This window comes from Ixodes scapularis, unplaced genomic scaffold, assembly GCF_016920785.2.
Source record: "Ixodes scapularis isolate PalLabHiFi unplaced genomic scaffold, ASM1692078v2 PGA_scaffold2__306_contigs__length_199485367, whole genome shotgun sequence".
Taxonomy (NCBI): Eukaryota; Metazoa; Arthropoda; class Arachnida; order Ixodida; family Ixodidae; genus Ixodes; species Ixodes scapularis.
In genome coordinates, this window is record NW_024609857.1 from 156,395,059 (window position 1) to 156,415,338 (window position 20,280).

General features: G+C 43.5%; 1 protein-coding gene across 11 annotated transcripts in view; it reads left to right on the top strand.

The window, feature by feature from the left end:
* The first annotated feature begins 15,804 nt into the window (after window positions 1–15,804).
* Window positions 15,805–20,280, top strand: part of LOC8042854 (progranulin) — a 91,203-nt gene continuing 86,727 nt past the window's right edge. For 5 of the 11 annotated variants that reach the window (XM_040219365.1, XM_042292075.1, XM_040219370.3 and 2 more), the window contains exons 1-3: window positions 15,805–15,909; window positions 16,378–16,435; window positions 19,621–19,887. In XM_040219365.1, the coding sequence (XP_040075299.1) occupies window positions 16,381–16,435; window positions 19,621–19,887 (322 nt within the window). In that variant the 5' untranslated portion in view covers window positions 15,805–15,909; window positions 16,378–16,380. Of the gene's footprint in view, window positions 16,108–16,377; window positions 16,436–19,620; window positions 19,888–20,280 lie in introns of all 11 variants that reach the window. The other 6 variants (XM_040219364.2, XM_040219368.2, XM_040219369.3 and 3 more) reach the window with 3 other exon arrangements.

The following is a 20,280-nucleotide window of genomic DNA, read 5'->3' on the forward strand; positions in this document are numbered from 1 at the left end:
TAATGTGATGCCTCATGCCGGTTTGTTTTCTTCAAAAACTTGTTTATTTTATTTGAAGCAAAATTTTGCGCGTTATTAGAGAAAAGTATTTTCGGTAGGGCAAAAGTAGGTAAAAGAGACCGTAGAACGTCAATGACGTGTTTGGACGTCGTGGCAGGCATCGTGTAAACTTCCAGCCACTTAGAGCACGCATCGCCCATGATTCCGTAGATGGATACGTTTCGCCACCCACCGACTGAATAGTGGATCGTTTTCAGTTACTGTTCATGATGGCGTTGGACTCAAGGAAGACTTCGAGTCTTTCCTCAAAGTTAGCCCAGGTGCCAGGACTTTTGTCGAAAGCGGCAAGTGTTCGAAACGTCGACATCGTTGGTAGCCACGTGTTGTGCTTGACACTGGACACTTACCATTCGCTGAGAAGAAACTTGCTTGTTCGTCTGCCATGAGTCGTCCGATATCAGGTCATCACCGCAACACCATCTCCCGACAAAACTGGTCTTCATTGTTCGCATGTCCATAGTTAGCAATCACGTCAACTTATAAATTCCCGAACGCTCATAACTTGCCGTTGCTAAACGCCGTTCATTCAGAGCGTCTTCATTGCAAATAAACGTCTTCCTATTTCTTCTGATGGTTTTCCTAAGCTGTACTTACAACATTATGTGTGTCAGTACTTCCGAAAATATTGCAACGGCGTTTGTTTTCCGGGAACTATAATGTAACAACGTTTACAACATCTTCCGGACCCCGTGAAACACAATATTTCGTGACGTTATTTTAGTCGTCATTAAAATGCTCAGGTAAGTACCGTAAATCGCGAAGCAGTTTACTTGACGTCTGCTTCCACTGGTTGAGTCTACTGAGCGTGCATTCCTGCAGAGGAAATTTTCATTGATAGAATATTGACACGTCAATCAACATTTGATTCCTTCTTGGTAAGATTTATTGCGAAAGCCCGTTACAACCGCCGAACCGTATGTACCTATATCAGAGAACAATTTATACCCAGCCTGACATTCTCGCATACATCCGTTTGCTGGGCCACGCTACTTGAGCTAGCTGAGCAGAGCTGGCAGCGGCGCGAGCAAGGCCACGAGGGGAACGTGATGGTGCTCGAGCCATCCCACTGTGAACCAATGTTTCGGCCACCCCACGGGTGCGTGTCGCCATCTATTGGTTGAACTAACGCCTTGTTCAAGATGGCTGCCGTGGGACCGCAGCCTTAATAGAGTATTAGAAAATGAACACGAACGTGTATTGCAGAGAAGCTAAAGCAATTACTCGTATAGTAAGACGTTAGAGTGTGCCACTCACATACAAATAAATGAGAATAATGAATGATAGAAGAGATAGTTTCTGCGCGAAACAATAAATATTTACATAAAAAAAATGGCCACTTTGTTTCTTCGTTGATAAATATATTGCGTAGTTCTTTTTTAAGTTTTTTTCTGGAAGTAAAGTTCGAGAGACTTGGTGGTACCTCGTTGAAAATGTGAGGGACATAAAATGAACGCATGTTTTTCCCATACCGTGTATAACATGTTGGAACGGCGTAGAGTGGAACTTTCCGCAATTGCCGCGTGGCGGGGTGAGGAGATTTAAAGTCGTCCTTCCAGTTGTAATTGAGCACTACCGTCTCTAGGAACAAAGATCGAAAGTTCGGCATCGATAAAGTTTGAAATAAATCTAAATTGGAAACACTCATGCCATAGCACACATTTCTCAAAATTCCTCTTAAAATACCGTTCACTTTTTGTGCCATAGTCTCGAGCATTGGCAAAATAGTTATGCCATAGCGCAAATGTGTGTAGGCTAATGAATAAGCTATGCGCTTGCGCAAACCGAAGGGCATGAATGTTTTGATGTTATAGAGCAAACAGGAGACACTCCTAAGTTTAGCACAGATTTTAGTGAGATGCGAATTCCATGATAGATCAGAGTCAAAGAGAATGCCAAGATATTTCACTGTGTCAGAATATGGAACTTTATCACAATGGCACGGGAAACAATTAGATTTGTGTAAAAAAAGTGGAATATTTTGCGAAACAACTTTCAAAGGACTGTGGGAGCATACGAGCTTTGTTTTAGATACATTTATAGCAATCAGATTTTGATTAAACCAATCCATGAGCTCATTACAAGATTGTTGAAGCATCTCCATTGCTTTTGGGTATGAAAGATGATGAGTCAATACAAGGGTATCGTCAGCGTATTGGTATATCATACAGTTGGTAACTGCGCTAGCCATATCATTAACATAGATGTTGAATAAGAGCGGCGAAAGTATGGAGCCTTGTGGAACGCCGGCTTTTAATGAGAGGTTGCTGCTATATACACCATTTACAGGCACCAGTTGTGAACGTTCATGTAAGAAATCTTTTAGCAGTGATAAGAAAGGGCCCCGAAAACCCAAAGCTGAAAGCTTGTGCTGTAAAATTAGATGGTTAACTGTATCAAAAGCCTTAGAAACGTCTAAAAAGCAGGCACAGGTAAACAAGTTGTGTTCGAAGCTGAAATTAAGCTCGTCGGATAGTTATTCTAGAAGTGGTTGCGTGCCTCGGCCAGCAATAAAACCATATTGATTTGGAGACATAAGCTCGTGTTTTTCAAGGAATGAAGACATCGCATTATATATAAATTTCTCTAGTATCTGGCCAAGGCATGGCAAAATAGATATCGGACGATAGTTCTCGACCCTATTTCTGTGCCCTCCCTTAAACAGGGGTTTGACAACGGCGATTTTTAACTCATTAGGTATGAAGCCAGATTCAAGAATTGTATTAAATAGAAGGAGAAGTGTGCTTTGAAGATAACAAATTTCTTCGTATGTCACTCAGTCGTATTCCATCGATTCCCGGAGACTTATTAGGTTTGAGGCTTAGTATTATAGATTCTAAATCGCTTCCAGTCATCTGAGGAAGAAAAGCAGAGGCAGAATTGGAGTGAGGAAGAGAACAAAAACTACTGTTCTGTCCGACTTTCCCTGAAAAAGTTGCGAAGAAATTATTAGAGATATTGGCAGTCACAAGTGAATCAGGTCCAAAAGCATCACCCAAAAGACTGTCGTGCACATGCGGTGAGATACCTCGCAATTCATTTAGCAGTGACCAAGTTTTAGCTGAGTTCTTTCGATGGTCTGAAAATTGTTTTTGAAAATAAGTTCGTTTAGCGGAACGGATTAGTGCATTGACTCTGTTACCGATGGACCTAAATTCAGCTTGTAGGCTTCGGTTCTGCGGAGAGCGACGACACCGTCTCCAAGCAATCTCTTTAAGTTTGATGGCAGATAATATATCATTATTCATCCATCGTAGATTTGTCTTTCTCTTTTTTAAGTAGATAACTTTTTTCGAGGTGTCCGAAAACCGAGTAAAGATATCAACAAACGAGTTATAGATTTCAGCTGGGCTAACAAAGGCTTGAAAAGCACCCCAGTCGTAATTAGATATTAAGCCGTCGAAAATCTTGAGGTCAATTATTTCAACTCGACGTATGTCAGTTCTCGAATTAATAGGAGCCTTGCCAGGAAATTCTAAATGGCACGCCACAAAATAGTGGTCCGATAGCTTTTCAGTTATAATTGCCGATTTTGTTGTCGAGGTTGGCGCTCTTAAGTTGATGTGGTCGATGGACGAGCTAACAAGTTTTCCGCTAAGAAATTCCTCTCTGGTTGGGTTGAGAATGGTGGGCTCAATTCCGTAGTCCGATAATAAGGTAAGGTATTCGCAGACGAGTGACTTCGAGGGTTTCATGAGATCAATGTTAATATCTCCTGTCAAGCAAAGGGTCGCATTTACCGGCAAAGACTGTAAACAATTACGTAACTCTGTGAGAAAATTGGCAACACTTTCGGAGGGTGGTGTATAGAAAGCTAGTAAGTAGAGGTCGTACATGGAGGTGAAGATGTGCAGTGCGACTGATTCACAAGTAAGGAACGAAACAGTTATTTCAGAATATAACAATGAGTTTTTGAGGAAAACTGCAATTCCGCCACCGCGCTTGTTGTCACGGGTGTGGAAGCAGCTACTAAAACCGGGTAATGAAAAAATCTCTATATGTTGGCTGCGAATATTAATTTCGGTTAGAACAAATGCATCTGCTATCGGGATTATATAATAATAATAATAATAATAATAATAATAATAATAATAATAATAATAATAATAATAAGAATAATAAATTTATTTAATAAAACTAGCATGTCCACGTCACAAGTCAGGTTCGTCTAAGCCATCCAGGGCTTGTATGACTGAACCTATCTGCAGTGGCCTCAAAAATAAATATGCCACGTACTAAAGAAATTTGAGACAGTTCTAATTACATTTGTGACACTTATTAGACTTAGACTCAAGGGAAAGCACGTATACACCCACCTACACATATGCACAAACACGCAAGCCGGTCATTGTTACCATTGAAGAAGGTCTTGATAGATGTTATATTCTTGGTGTTGTGGATCTTGAAGCAGAAAGACTGGGTGGTGTAAGTCGTGTTGATTTACTCAAACATAAACCAAATAAAATAAAAATAATAAAATCTGGTGTTGAACATTTTTTATAGAACTGAAAAGGAATTGTGAAATAAAATTGTGACGGATTACAGGGCCTTGTTGGTAGATAAAAGATGGCGAAGCGCTTTCTTTAGTTTCTTTTTGAATGTGAAGTCGAAGAATTCGGAAGGTAAAGAATTGAATATCTGAGGAACATAAAAAGATCGCAGGTTCTTCCCATAGCGGGTGTAATATAATGGAACAAGAAACCGTGAAACCGTTCTCAGTTCTCGTGAATTAGGTCGAAGTGCTTTAAAATCCTTTGTCCAATAGTGACTTAGTATAACTGATTCCAAAAACAGTGATTCGAAGGTGGGCATAGATAAGGCCTGAAAAAGATTCACGTTTGAGGTTGCAGGTTTGTTATTAACCTTTCGTACAATACTTTTTAAGATATTATTTACTTTCTTATGCCATAATCCAGAACATTGGCCGAAAACTGTAATGCGATACCGAAGTATACTATATCCTAAAGAGTAGGCTAAGAGCTTGCGAATTCCGAATGGCAAAAACGTCTTAATCTTGAAGAGTAAGCATAGGACGCTTCTTAATTTTGAGCATACTAGTGTCAGATGGGAATTCCATGAATTCCCATCTGACAAAGATAAAAAAAAATAATAATGATAATAATAATAATAATAATCTTTAGTTTGTTGTGTCCACAAACAGCACATAGGCTAAATAGTGTTACACAGGCCGTCATTGGAAATTAAATGCGGACAGCCACATAGATTCAATATTATACACAAATGATCGACTCCAGTGTACGTCAAAAAGTCGTCACGTCACTAAAAATGTCTATAGCAGATTCGTCAGGCCTGTTAAATTCCAGCTGCATTCTTGTTACGGGAGACGTGTCATGTACACCGACTCATGTTTACAAACAAACCGGAGCGCCCCTAGCGGACGCCACCGGCGCCGCGCATGCGCGAAGGAGTGTGGGCAAGAAGCTCGCCGTCGCCCAGAAACAAACCATTGAGATGCGATGTTGTCGGCGTCGGTGTGAGTCTCCGTGCTCGTTTTCGCGTTGGGATTGTTGATTCTACGTCCTCCTAATAATTTCTGACTACTTGTGCAGCTTCAGCAAAACTAACGAGGCTGGTTACACCGCAAAGCTTCGCGTGAATAATGTGACTGCGGAGATTCATTTCACGTGGACGCCACAGAATTTGCGCTAAAGCCTGACTCCCACTATGAGATTCTGCTCGCTATTTTCAGTTGCGACGTCGCTCGCGCTGCAAAAGTGTGGACCGTAGCTGAGATGGCAGACGCCGATACTGAAAACCGCGAGTAGAATCGGGCGTTACAAGTCGGTAATGGCCACTGGTAACAATGATCAATATCTTCTTGTATCTACTGTTTACACTTAGCCTACTTACCCTAGCCAACCTTCAAACTTGAAAGGTTTTTTGAGGCCTGCACTTACTTCTTATCGCAATTACAGGGTCAACGTTTGGTTTATGGGCCGCTGTCGTTTGAAAGAGCAGACAAGTTTGAAAGAGCAGACGATAGTTCGAACGGATGCGCAATGGAGTGCGGTCAAGAAACACCGCGTCCCGTGTCAACAAACCATTTGGAATGTCACGTTGTCGGCGTCTGTGTGAGTCTGCATACTCTTTTTTCCGTTGGAACTGTCGATTCTACGTCCTCATAGCAATGTCTTACCACTTTAATCGCCTGAGCGAAATTATAAAGGCTCGTTACGCCGCTAAACTTTGCGTAAATAATTTGACGTGCGGCGATTTATTTGCATGAACGCCACAGAATGGACGCCTAAACCATGATGAGATTCTTCTAGCTATTTTCGGTCGCGACGTCGCTCGTGCTGCAAAAGTGTAGAACGTAGCGGCGATGATCGACGTCGATACTGAAAATCGGAAGCGAGAACAGACCAAGCGTAACAAGTCGGTGATGGCGACTGTTACCAATGATCAACATCTTGTATCTACTGTTTACACCGAGCCTACTTAAGCCTTTTGAGGCCTGTAATTACTTCTTATTGCAATCACCGGGTGAAAGTTCGGTCTACGGGCCACTTTTTTTTGAACGAGCAGACGACAAAAAGCAGCCAAGTTTGAAAGAGCAGACGAAAGTTCGAACGATCAGGTGGTCGTGCGAATTTGAAGACGCACTGAACCCACGGGTGGTCCGGGCAACTTGGCGGTTTTCTCTCGTTCATGTTGGAACAAAAAAAAATACATCTGGCGACCACAAAGTGTTGCCCGCACAAGCAATCGTAGTTCGACTGCGTGCGGTTCGCCCTTTTCACGGCTACTATCCACATTCTCGGACGAATGGAGGGGGCAGAAACACATGAAAACTGACCTTAAAACCTTTCCAGACTCTCCTGGTACAGCTCCCGTCGCAGCATTCTGACGAGAAGGTAGGCTTTTTTTGTCTGGTTTGTCCCAAAAGAACACAGGAATGCATGTCTCACACGGCGACTTCTGCCCACCGTTTCAGACCGGAAGTGCGCCCGATGCGCCACCACCACGGCGTGACGTAGCAGAGTTGAGTTCATGTATAAAGTCTGGGGGTAGAACGGGCTCTGAAACCGACTAGACCGCAAGGGAACAAGGAAGCAAACAGTACTTAACAAAAGCGATGAATCAACACTTCCGTTCACCTTATGGAAAAACATAAAATTATCTAAGCGCCTTCTATCAAGCATGGTGCGCAACCTTAGTTTCTTAAGTAGTACATTATAGTTGCAGTAACACTTGCGCCGGAAATGCCTGTCATAGATTATGCCTATGAAGCGTCTTTGAACACGCTCAATAGTGCTTGACGCATTGTGGTATACAATTCCAAACAATTGAAGCAAACTCCAGCTTTGTGCGCACTAAGCAGCAAAACAAACGCACCAGACAATCAGGAGAAGAAAATTGGCTCGTAAAACGAAATATCACCCCACGATTCCTAAGAGAAGCAGTATATATAGCTGAAACATGATTATTAAAATTTAAAGATGAATCAACGAAAATTCCAAGATCACGAATGATGGACACCCGGGAGATGACACTGCTGTTTATTGTGTAAGGGAACACAAATGAATCTCCCTTTCTAGACAGGGACATTATTTTTGTCTTTTGCTCATTAAGCAAAAGATGGTTCATAGAACACCACCTTGAAATTGCCAACGCGTCATCCTGAAGAAGTTTGCACTTCGAGTACGAACGAACACAGCGAAAAAGTTTGATGTCGTCGGCAAATAGTAGCACTTCAGAGTTTTTCACGCTATGGAGAGATGTCGTTCACAAAAATGAAGAATAAAAGTGGACCAAGGTTGCTTTCTTGGGGAACTCCGGAAGGCGACAAAAATTGATCAGACATGAGCCCTGATACACGAACATAATTTTCACGACATGAGAGATAACTTTTAAACCAATGGCAGTACGTTGGACACACCATAACTATCAAGTTTGTTAAGAAGAATATTGCGATCAACCTTATCGAAGGCCTTCGTCATTTCGAAATATATTGCATTGACTTGTGCATGGTCACGAACAAATGGAACAGTATAATCTAAAAAAGAGCACAGATTAGATTGAACCCACTTGCCCTCGAAAATCCGTGTTGCTCGGGTCTTTTTTTTTAGGCTGAAGTAACTGTACAGACGTTTGTGAATTACCATCTCAAAAACCTTGGGAAAACTACAGAATAATGAAATGGGACGGTGGTTGTTTACAATACTAGGATCGCCTGATTTATGAATCGGAACAACTACGGCGCTTTTCCAGATAGACGGAAATATTCCTGAACGAAGTGATAAATTAATAATGCGTAATAAGAGAAGAGAGAGAAGCTCCGCACACATTTTCGCAATGAAACTGGGAGTGCCTTCTCTACCAAAAGACAACCTAGGTGCCATATTAAAAATGCTTTCCTTAATTTAAAGGGCTTTTAAAAGGGGTTGGGAAAAAGGTGAGAAGGATGAATCTTAGGGCTGTTGTATCGTTTTTCAATGACTCGCGGTTAAAGTTGCTAGTCAGCGCTGTGTCTGTGTGTTTCCTTTTACTGACCCTTCGTCTTTTTTTGCGCTGTTTTAACCTATTCAATATGACCATCAACCAAGTCGCCCAACTTTCCACCTTGTTGAAAGTCTAAGTGAAAGCGGAAGTGTTAAGCTTTGGATGTCAATGAAAACTGTCAGCTCACAGGTTTCGCTGTTAATTCAACGGTGAAGTTTTCCGGGTAACAGAAAGTTTTAGGAGGCCGTTTATTTTCACATCCGAGAGCGTACAATGAGCCCTCCTGTACGAACTGCGCATCTGCTATCGCAGAAGACTCACATTTGCCCAGTTCGTATCGGAGGGTCCATCGTGTCGTATCGGATGTGCAAAACGGTTCCCTAAGACACTCTAATGAGTGATGTGATTTCATCCTCTTGATTTTGAAGAAGTCGTCATCAATTTCGTTTGCGGGGGTCATGGCAGCTCGTTTTCAGGTGATGTTGTAATGATTGTAGTGAGATCTGCCAAATACCTTCTTTTGTAACTTTGGCCAGTGGCATCGACCGTTCCCGAACCAAATGTGGCAGTGAGGTGGGTTGGCGCGCGAAACTTCTTTCTTCTGACTCGGACGAAGTCTAAAAGTTTTCTCCCAAGGGCACTGGTCAAAATAGTCCGGGACATTCTTCATCGGAAGCGGATATGGCAAAATTAATTAAACAAAAATTGATGAAATTACATTACTGATAACTTTTCTGAAAACTGCAAAAGTGTAATAGAATTACATCACAAACTACCATAGTGCATAATGACATCACGCTACAATTACTTTTGAAAATTAGTGAAATTACTCAGACATTATTTTTCAATCCTTCAGGCAGCATTTTGTGCACACATCTTTCTGTTTGCGCCGCAGCAGTAACGTGCCGCTTCACTGCCGCATATAACAAAAATGTTAAACACGATTGATAGCTTCCTTCTATGTCACTCAAACAGAGTCGGCTCACTGGTATCGCCATACATTCAACGGTGAAGGTCTTCAGCTACATGGCGATATAGTCCTGTCTTAGTCGTCCTACGTGTCAGTATCTCAGTTCGGGCCATGACAGCTGATCTTTACAAGACGTCGTCATGTGAATTTTTGTCCTTCTGGCTCGGACGCAGTCCTAGCTTTTTCTTCGAGGATCACTAGTCGACGAATTTCCGGACATGGGAAATACTCCTCCAAATCACCAGAATACGAGAAGAGCTCGAGTTATCGCGCGTTGTCACACATGATACAAGGAGGTCAGATGTTTGCTGCGCAGGAATACTGCAGAGAAAGGAAGGGAGGGGGGGGGGGGGGGGCAGCTTTCTAAATTGTGTACTTTCCAAACGTACGCGTGGTGGTATCTGTGCGTTTGCTTGTTCCTGAGTAGCGTTAACTGTATCCTCACTAAACCCCTGAAAGAAAGGGCAGAGATGCATAGCTTGAGCGGCACCCGCTTTGCTAGCTTCCTTGTCTTTTCTGACTACGAAAAGATGTTTACCTGCCAAACCCAAGGCTAGGCACGAAATGCTCTGGGTCCTTGACGAGGCTTTTGAGATTAACTATCGACTCGGGGGTCTGTTGTTCAAGTCGCAGTTGTGGAAGGTTAAAGGTTTGACCTTATTTAACGAAGGAGCAATATAGGCTGGAGGTCTGCGTGTCCTGCAGTCTCAGCATTTCTAAGATGTGTTGACTTCACTGGTAGCGTGCCCTTGGAATTGAAGCCTGGTACCGTCCTGATGACGCGCCGCTGTGAATCCGCCTTGTCTAAAGTTCTGTTAGCCGTGGCCTTCCAGCAACGTCTTGAAACGAAACATTTTCTTCGAATGCTGTGAATTTCGAGCCCGTCTTTTTGCGTCTGTCGCGCTCCTCATACGAGGCTTTGCGTACAGATAAGCCTCTTAATTTGATCAGACGTTCCGCTCTCTTTTTATATTTCTCTATCTCTTTCTCACTCATAATAATTTCTTACGCAAAATAAGTTAGATTATGTCTCAGAGTAATTTAAAAAAACAATGAGTAATACTTTTTCAAAATTACTACCTAGATGTAATTAACTAACATTACTAAATTACGAGCCTACAAATGTAATTAGTTACATTACTCATGACCGCTAAAAGTATTTAAAACATAGTAATTTCATTACTGTAATGTCATTACTGCCATGTCTGTTGAGGAGTATTGTTCCAAAACACAATATAACAGGCTATCCCGCGTTGTTACGCATAGAGATCATGTGTTTTTTGGGTAGAAAATCTACGAAAAAGGGAAAAAGGGGGCGGGCGTCTTCTAAAATATTTTCTTCCTCAAAGAGCGAGCGGCAACATTAGCGCCAGCTTTACCCTGACGAAACTCCCCGAGGTGGAGGCAGAGGACAATGCAAAGAAGCATGCCGCAAGTGAAGCAAGAATATACACTAATAAAATTTAAAAGCGCTAACAAGACGAGGACAACAAGGAAGGCGAACAGGACGAGCGCTGTTTGCCTTCCTTTTTGTCCTCGTCTTGTTAGCGCCTTTAAATTTTATAAGTCATGAACCAACTCACCCGCTTCGCCACTTCAGTTCATTATACACTACTTTGCACGGCGCTGCTTTGCTCGTCTTTTGTTGTTTCAGACCTCAAACGCATATTTTTCTTAAAAGACAAGGCCAGTCACGAAAAGTTCTGGAACATTGACAAGGAATATAAAATTAACTCGTAACTCCTGGACTCAGGTATTAAAATGTGTTGATAATCTTAGAAGCGTGCCCTGGTAGCATATCCCCACTGACGTGATGCCGTAAATCCGTCTTGTCTGGAGTTCTGTGACCAGTGGCCCTCCAGTCATGTCTTCAGATCAAAAGGTTTCTCTATCCGCTTTATCTTTCCACCCTACGTTTGTGTGTCTGTCTCGCTCCTAAGTTCCGCGTCACAGACCTTACTCTCAAATAGGCATCGCGAAAAAAAAAGTAACAAGTTATTTTTTCAAAATGACCGCCTGGACGTAATTCACTATTTTACTAAATTACCTTCCCAGAAAGAGTAATTAACTTCATTACTTGTTACAATCAAAAGTAATTTGATTACACTGATTTCATTACTGTAATATAATTCCTTCTATCTCTGCGCAGCACCCAGGGATTCTGGGTTCAGTGCCCACCCCTACCCGTTTCAATTAGGATGGGCATCCTACCGGCTTGCGGTGGCGTATAGCTGCGCGGTGCACGTTCAATGCCCCATCATCTACAGCGTAAAAGAATGTCGCAATTTAACAAAGGCAGATCAAATTTTCTCTTTCTAAACACGAACGTCTAATTTGGTTTGGCTTGGCAGGCCGTCTTCCCTCAAAAGTGTGCATTCAACCCAGCTTAATATTCTAAAACGAAGTTGAAGAAAAGTTTTTATCTATTCATGGGATACTACAACGAAATTTCGGCGCTCGGTTTTTGGTCTAAAAGTGTTCAAAAAAGCAGTATCACATCGAAAACAACAATATCTTGTTAAAAAAGTCACGAAAATAAATTTTAAAACGAATTGAACGATTAGCAAAGAACACCTGGTGGATGTCGGCAACGCCTCGCTTGTAATGCCCTTCTAGGAACCTTGACAGCTAGTGACGGTGAGTGTCTCGCCTCCGGCCACGACGAGAGAAGAGGGGACGGAGGAACTCCCCTCCTCCCGGGTATTCCTTTTGTGTGTCCCAGAAGTCGCTATTGTCCTCTACAAGATTATAGAAGATTAACCCGTCATTGAAAATTCGTACAAAAGCAGCCACTTCGGTGGCGGGAACGACTAGGCCATCCTCTCGACATCAGCATCGCCGTAGCTTTGCTCGTCCCGAGACGAACTACGTCACGATTGCGTCGGATATCACGTGGTCTCCGCTAGCTGTTCTGCGAGCGCTTGCCAGAGTGGGCCGTTTATAACGAAAAATAGAGCCACCAGTCTCAAAATACAAACGTGCGATTGTCATTTACAGATATTGTGGTTCATATTCAACCTAGTTTTGAACATGGCGGGAATATTTCAAATTTCGTTGAAGTATCTCTTTAAAGGTACCAATTGTAGGCTTAAATATACAACCCCCCGGCGACCGGTTTGTGCAGTTCTTACGGTGGTAGCAAAACGCCGGCTGAGGAATTGATCAATAAACGGAACCATTCATGCAAGTTCAGGACAAGCTGATGTTTCGTTTTGCTTGCATTTTTATTACTCGCAGGTATAAACACTCGAATTCAAGATTTTGCATTTAAAAAGCTTTCAATTCGTAGTATATAAAACAGCATGTCGAATTAACAGAGGTGGCACTCCCAGCAAACTTGGGACGTGCGCCAGCGTTGACGATTTCAGTGTATCGGGTTGGGTCCTTTTGCTGAGGGAAGCACTATATGAACCGCTCAACCTTGGAGACATGTTGGGCGTCATAGAGTCTTAACAGGCGTAAGAATTGACTAGAAGTGTTGTGAACATGTCAAATTTGAGTTTGACCAGGTGCGATCTTTTCGAAAGTTCGACGAAATTTCTACTGAAATTCATTCAGCTCGTATGCGCATGAGCAGAAAGTGAGAACAAGTTGATGCACCTTGCAGAAAAGAGCGAATAACTAAATAAATAATAAAACAATAGTTTTGATATTTACCTTGTAAGTAATAACATCACAACATGGCGCGCTGCTCCAAGCAAACCGTTGCTAGGCCGTTGCTCTGGACAAATGCATGGGAGCTCGACACGAGGTTAGAATTTGTCTAATAAAAAGGGGAATAAGTTTCCGTAAGCATGGTGTCTTCTCTATATCGAACTATTATTACTTTTTCTTTTTTCTTAGTCCTATAAAGCGATCATAGAAACCCACAGTATAGTTTTACAACCGTTTTTTTTTTTGCCAGCAGACAACGTGATGACTTTGCGGGTCCAATGGTTCTTTCTGATGAAGCACGCGACTGCGTTGCGTTAGGTTGATGACGACCAAGTTTATTTTCTCGGAAACAAAGTAGAGAGCTGGGCTAGCTGGTGGAACATAGCGGTCTGAGATAGCGGTCTCATCGAAGGACGGTTTGCAGTGAGGGACTTGCAGGTGCAAACCGTCCTTCGATAATACCGCTTTCTTAGGAAAGCGCCGAGATAAGGTGACAAAAAAAAAAAAGATATCTCATAATCTGAAAAAAAAAAAAGTAGGAGGCCGGTATGGCATCCCGGTTGTCCTTTCCGCCCCCCAGAGAATGAGTCACATTTGCTCGGTGGTCAACTCGAAAGCAGAGGGGCTGCCAAAAAACAGTTGTAGCTAAGAGCATGCCAAACCGTAATGTGCCTTGTACCTCGGATGTCGTATACAAGATACCCCTCTTTTGTGGGAAGGTATTTATTGGAGAAACCGGTAGATGCTTAAACGGCAGGCTCAGGTAGCACGACTATTCGCTGAGAGCTACGGTCCGCGGTAATCTATCGGTGCACTGCGGGACTTGCAAGTGCAAACCGTCCTTCGACGAGGCCGTTATCTTCGAAAAACACCGAGATAAGGTTTCGAGAAAAGTGACAGAGGCGTTTAACATTGTTAATTGCGGAGGGCAATCTGTCAGCATTTCATTGGTGTCGCTATCGAAAAAAGAAATGATTTTTTTTTACTATAACTGGGGGAAAACTGGGGGGAGGGGGGGGGGGGGGTAGCGATGCCCTGATCGATGATGTCCCTTTGTGACGAGACAGTTTGTGTGGCGCTTGCGTGATTGAGTGTGCCTTTTATGCTTTTCTGGTTTCTGTTTTCCCTATTAAACATTTAGTTGCGAGTCAGCGCTCGTCCTGTGTTGTGTGTTCTTTCTCGCAGTCTTCGTTGTTACGCGTTGTTACACTTACGCCATGTTATACTTCTCGGAGACAGCTTTCTGTGCTATTTTGGAAGCGCAAGAGTGCCCGGGCACAGCCTTGATCGACTCTCAAGTTACTCGAGTTAGCGCGCGGACTCTTGCGGAAGAGGCATCGATATCTCAGTGAGTAGGGTGAAAACAGAATGTCATCTTGAAAGTATCATAAATTACGATGACGACGTGAAGTGTATCAGCGTCAAAGTGCAGGCCAGCACGCGCTTTAAGTTATTATTACTGCACAGAAAGGGCTTCAGTGATCATTTGTGTGACCAAACAATCTGCCCGTAACATATGTCAACTTACCTGATGCTCGGCAAACTTGATGGTCGATGTTACATCGCGCTAAAAAAACTGTCGCTCCAGCTCATACACACACACACACACGCGCACGCACATGCACACACACACACACGCGCACAGGCACACGCACACGCACACGCACACGCACGCACGCACGCACGCACGCACGCACGCACGCACGCACGCACGCACGCACGCACGCACGCACACACACACACACGCGCACAGGCACACGCACACGCACACGCACACGCACGCACGCACGCACGCACGCACGCACGCACGCACGCACGCACGCACGCACGCACGCACGCACGCACGCACGCACGCACGCACGCACGCAGAGAGCGTTTTTTTTGTGTCTGGAATTTTGAGCGACAGTTTTTCGAGTTCGAGGGCGCTGTAACGTGAACCATCATGAACAACCAACGTCAAATCTGAAGTTCTATCGGCAAACATCTGTAGTGTGTAAGTGTGAAAACGAGGCTTCCTAAATCTATTTTTAGACGTTTAAATCCCACGACCGTTTTTGAACCAACGTTCTTACAGAACGAAATCCAATCCTATGTATTCCTCCATAACCACACCCCTAGAAACGGTTTGTGTGGAGCGGTGATGTCGAACTTACAATGTCCATTACATAAATATTAGTTTTCATATTCTGACACTTATAATACTTAAACTACTTCATAAATATAATACTTAAACTACTTCATAAATATAATACTTAAACTACTTCATAAATATAATACTTAAACTACTTCATAAATATAATACTTAAACTACTTCATAAATTTTTTTTCTTTCTAATATTTGACATTTGGAGTAAAAGACGAACTACATCAAGCTTTGCAAAAGTTTGAAGGTTTTCCGATCCTGCCAATCCTCAGGTCCGGCAAAAGTTTACCACATCCCCAGAGGCAGCTTTCACCAGTGCCTGCAATCAGATACCGATACTGCTGCTATGGGTGAGTGCTCGTGAGAAGCCCAGGCCTAAAGTCACGTGTGCATCTGAGAAGGTTGAAGGGTGGGCGACGGCGATTGTAAGTGGAGGGCTGTGAAGAGGAGGTGGCCGTAGGGGGGGGGGGGGGGGTGGGGAGAAAGAGATAACGATGACGTTAAAAGCGGGGAGAGGCGCGTTGTCTGGGATCCAGCTTGCCTTTAGATAGACGGAGTTTAGGAAAGGACTCGAGGGGTGTTTTTCGTGCTTGGCGGACACTGGATTCGGGTGTTTCTCACCGTGAATGTTTTATTTCGGCCGTTTATGTGACTACGGCTGATACCTGTTTGAGGTAGCTGGGAAGCTTCGGGTTTATTGAATGAGTTGCTGGTGTGTTTGCTCTTTGGTGAACTCTTTCATGTTGCGGGAACTCCAGAAGTGAGCTAGGTCCCGAGTAACTTGTCTAAGCATTACGAGACTTGCCTGCGGTTGGAGTCGGTAATTACCAATTTTTTCACCAGAACTGTTTCATTTTCTTAAACTATTTTTTAACAAATGAGGGTGAAGTTTGCAGAAGAAATTTAAAATTTGTGAATGTACGAATACTAATATTACGAAACATTGTGCATTACCTTATGTATACAACAAATGTATATTGATACATATTTATTTTTGTCACCTGCTCCATAACCGTTTGTTATAAATAGCAATTTTAATGATGTCTTGTTCTTTTGTAACACAAGCTGATAAGCCTCCCACGTTTTCCAGACCATGACAACCAGTGGAATGATGATTGTGCTGGCCCTTGCTGTGGCTTTTACTGAAGGTACGTGACCCAAAAATATTTTTTTTTTCTGATAGGAAATAATATTTTAGACATGAATTACAATAATTCATACTGAGCTGTTACCACTTCTGTACGGCTGATTGTGCAATACTAACTGGTCAGGGTGTGTATTACTGCTATACATCTTTGCTCAACGAAAAAATAAAATCTGCTATACTTAAAAAAAGAATATTTAAAACAATATCTTAAAGCCCATCCTTATATTCAAGTCACAATCTCTTAGTGGTGTTGCTCAGGATTTTATAACATAACATATATGAGCTATCAAGACTATCTCACGCACTTGGACATCTTTCTAGTATATCTATCATTCGGAGAGCGTCGCACTAGCCAGCTAGGCTGAAACACAGGATTCGTGCTCAAATCAATTACCAACCGTCGGATACGCCCACACGAGTGCGCACACTCAGTGCCTGTGCTGGCCGGAACATTTATTTTTCAAAATTCAGCCACACTATGCAAGGCCAAGGGTTGATCTCTCCACTAAGCGTCTTACCTTCACTCTTAGGTACGCGTTGAGTTCTGTCAATTTTAGAACGACTCCATCACACGTTCATTCAAGTCGCCATCCTAGGCATCTTAACAAATGTGTAAAACGAATGCCGCGGAAAGAGTGACAACGCTCCTCGGCATCTCATCTGCATATGAAGGCTCTGAATCTGCAGTATCAATGAACTTTAGGTATATGTTTTATCTGCACCTTAACGTCAATCGCCATTTCTTTAAGGTTTCGCAAATGATTGTTGTGCGCGCGTTTCGCGGAGAGTAAATCTTTCCGGAAGCCGCATATCTTCCCCCTTGAGCTTCCACCCGAACGCAGAAGAGATATCGCACGAAGTGACACAGAAGCATGCGACGAGAAGATAATTATACAAGGAGACACGGCGGCTGAGCCGGAGGCAGTGAGATAATCTGGAATGACCCTCAATGTAAATGCTGCATACAGTTTCCAGAGCTGAATGTGAGCCGAGAGGATAGTGCACACAAAAAGAACACGTTGATACCGAAGTATGAGGGCTTTTCACATTACTTATGACGTAACTTTGGTGAACATAATTTTGCTGAATTTACTTACCGCACACATCAAACGTTAGATGAGCATGTAAACGTCATGCTCAGTAACCTAGCGCTGCAAGACGTATTTGGTTTCTCTCATTGTATCCTACTCCTACCTTAAATCGCCAATAGCGTCTTTACAGTGCACTTGACGGCGGGACAATACGCACAAAGGACCGTTTATAAGGCGAGGGAATGCCTGACGGGCAGAGCATAAGGCCCGCTAGAAGAAGCCTACTTCGCGGTAAGCCACAGTATAGCGTTCTATTGCATCAAGAGGAAGTCATGAATAGTTACGAATAAATGACACAAGATGGCGGAGGGAACATACCATTTCCCGGTTGCCAGGCTTCCAACCGTGGTTGCTAGAATTTCAGCATACTGAGAAGCCTGCCAAACTGTCCCAGTAAAAGCAGCTTGCACGCTCAAAATAAAAAAAAAAAAACAACTTCGGTCGTAAAAAAAAAATATATGTAGGGGTTTCCCAGATTTTTCTGTTCATGTTTTTCTCTTGTAAGGGGTACGGACTACCTATGTGTATCAATATATAAAACAAAACTGACTCCTCACCGGTGATAGTGTTTCTCTTGGAAACCCTTTTCGGCAAAGAATGAACTAGCATGTCGTTCACCAAACATTGATATACACTGCGTGTAATTTCAGGTCTGATGGAACCGATTTTTACAGCGGAGCTGTTAATAGCTAGTTTCCCCAGTACCATGTCCGCCAGCAAACAAATAATGACACAAAACTCTTGACAGCTACCGCCTTCTATAAGCGACGGCGGCAACTAGACAACCGGCTTGCCGATTGTCTGGTTGCCACCGTCGCTTGTAGATTGCGGCAACCTTTCCAGCCTTTCCACTCTGGCTTGCCGACTTGCGGCAGGCCATTTCTTCATTCCCACCATAGAAAAGCCTCGCTGGTCTTCCTCCTTCACCAGAGTGCAAACGCTGAAAGTTTTTTACTTCCTAACCTTACATGATAATACGAATGTCTAATGCCTGAGTCCCACTAGAATGACAGACAGAAACAACCAACACCGAGAAGCCCAAAGCACGTGCAGCACGCACACGAGGCTTGCACCGTCTCAATGCTCGCTAAAGGCCGCCTGCCAGACTTGAGATTCTGCAATACAGAAGAGCCTCCTCACCCTGAAGGAGAAGGAAACAGGCAAAAATGAAGAGGATATAGAAGGGGGAAAGGGGGAAGCGAGGCAAAAGTGGAAAGCGAGACCTGATCGTCGATCTTTAAGTAAGCACGAGCGATGGGAAGCTTGGAAAATATACATTTGCGTGCTCGCTGCACATGCTTGGGGCTTTTCGGTGTTGGTTGTTTCTGTCTGTCGCGCTGGTGGGACTCGGGTTTAATTATTACGGTGAAGGCGACAGTGCTAACGACGATGCCAGAGTTCAGTTAGGTTAACTGTGATTACGCTAGGTTAGGTTACGTACACTTACACGGAGCTGTAGATAAGGTAAGGAAATGAGAATATCTAAGATTTGGTTAATTTAGATTACCCAAAATTGGATTAGGTTTTCATAGAGGTTAACTAAGATTAGAGTTGTTTAGATTACGTAAGACTACGTTCGGCTAGACTAGTTTAGGTTTGACTAGATAACTATAAGTTATGGATATCTTATGTGACGTAAGCTTATGGAAGATTAGGTTATAATATCTGTAATTGGGATATGTTAGATAAGGTGGCGTAAAGTTTGGTTTGTCTAGTTGTTAAGATTATGTTAGCTTATGCTACCTACGGTTATGCTAGATTTGACTGGAAAGTGCGATTAGTAGAAGTCAAGTTGTACAACATAGAACTAGGCAATCCACAACAACAACAAGAAAAGCTCCCTCCGCGTGCTCATACACCATGCATAAGTTATATTCCTACTACTTCCATTCTTGAGATTAACAAGCGTTGTATACAGGAGTACATTCGCGTACTCTGAGGTGCTCGCAAAATAACCCCACGCCGGCAATCGTACTTCACTGGCTGCACCGTCTCTCGATAGCACAAACGTACAAGACGCCCTCCAAAGGCGGACTGACATCCAGGTGAACTCACGTCAATACGGTGATTTTTCATCTATTCGGTGGCTATTTAGGAGCTGAGGTGACGTTTGTGCGCTGCCCCAACGGAGCCCTGTGCCCGGACCGCACCACCTGCTGCCTCCAGAACAGCGGACAGTATGGCTGCTGTCCGTACCAGTTTGCCGTGTGCTGCAGCGATCACCTGCACTGCTGCCCGGAAGGATACCACTGCAACATGTCTAACGGGACCTGCCTCCAGATAAGCACAACCACCAAGAAGGTCGAGACACTGCTGACGCCTATGGTACTCTCACAGCAGCTGGGTCCCAACGCGCCAGCGGGTGAGTGCCTTTTGAAGTGGTATCGTCGTATGAAAACCCTGCACAACCCTAGCTTGCTAGTGTTGATGTCGGTTGCATCATAGCAGGGCCATGGGTGAGGGTGTCATTCGTATGCGCGGCGGCATCTTAGGGAAAGTGATGCAGTTCCCCCAACGAAGAGGTGCATGAATGAAAAATTCTTTTCACAATACCTTCGCCACGTGTCCATTGCACACCATTCCCCTATCGGTAGAAACTGAGGAAGAGCAGAAGATGGAAGCGCGCGGTGGACGCCAGTGCACCCACCAGCCAGCTGCCCTTGTTGCTTCTCACTGTTAGAACGCATTTTCACGCGGACGCCAAACGTCGAACGCCGGCGTCCTCCGTTTGAACGTGTTTGGAGGGTAAGTGGAA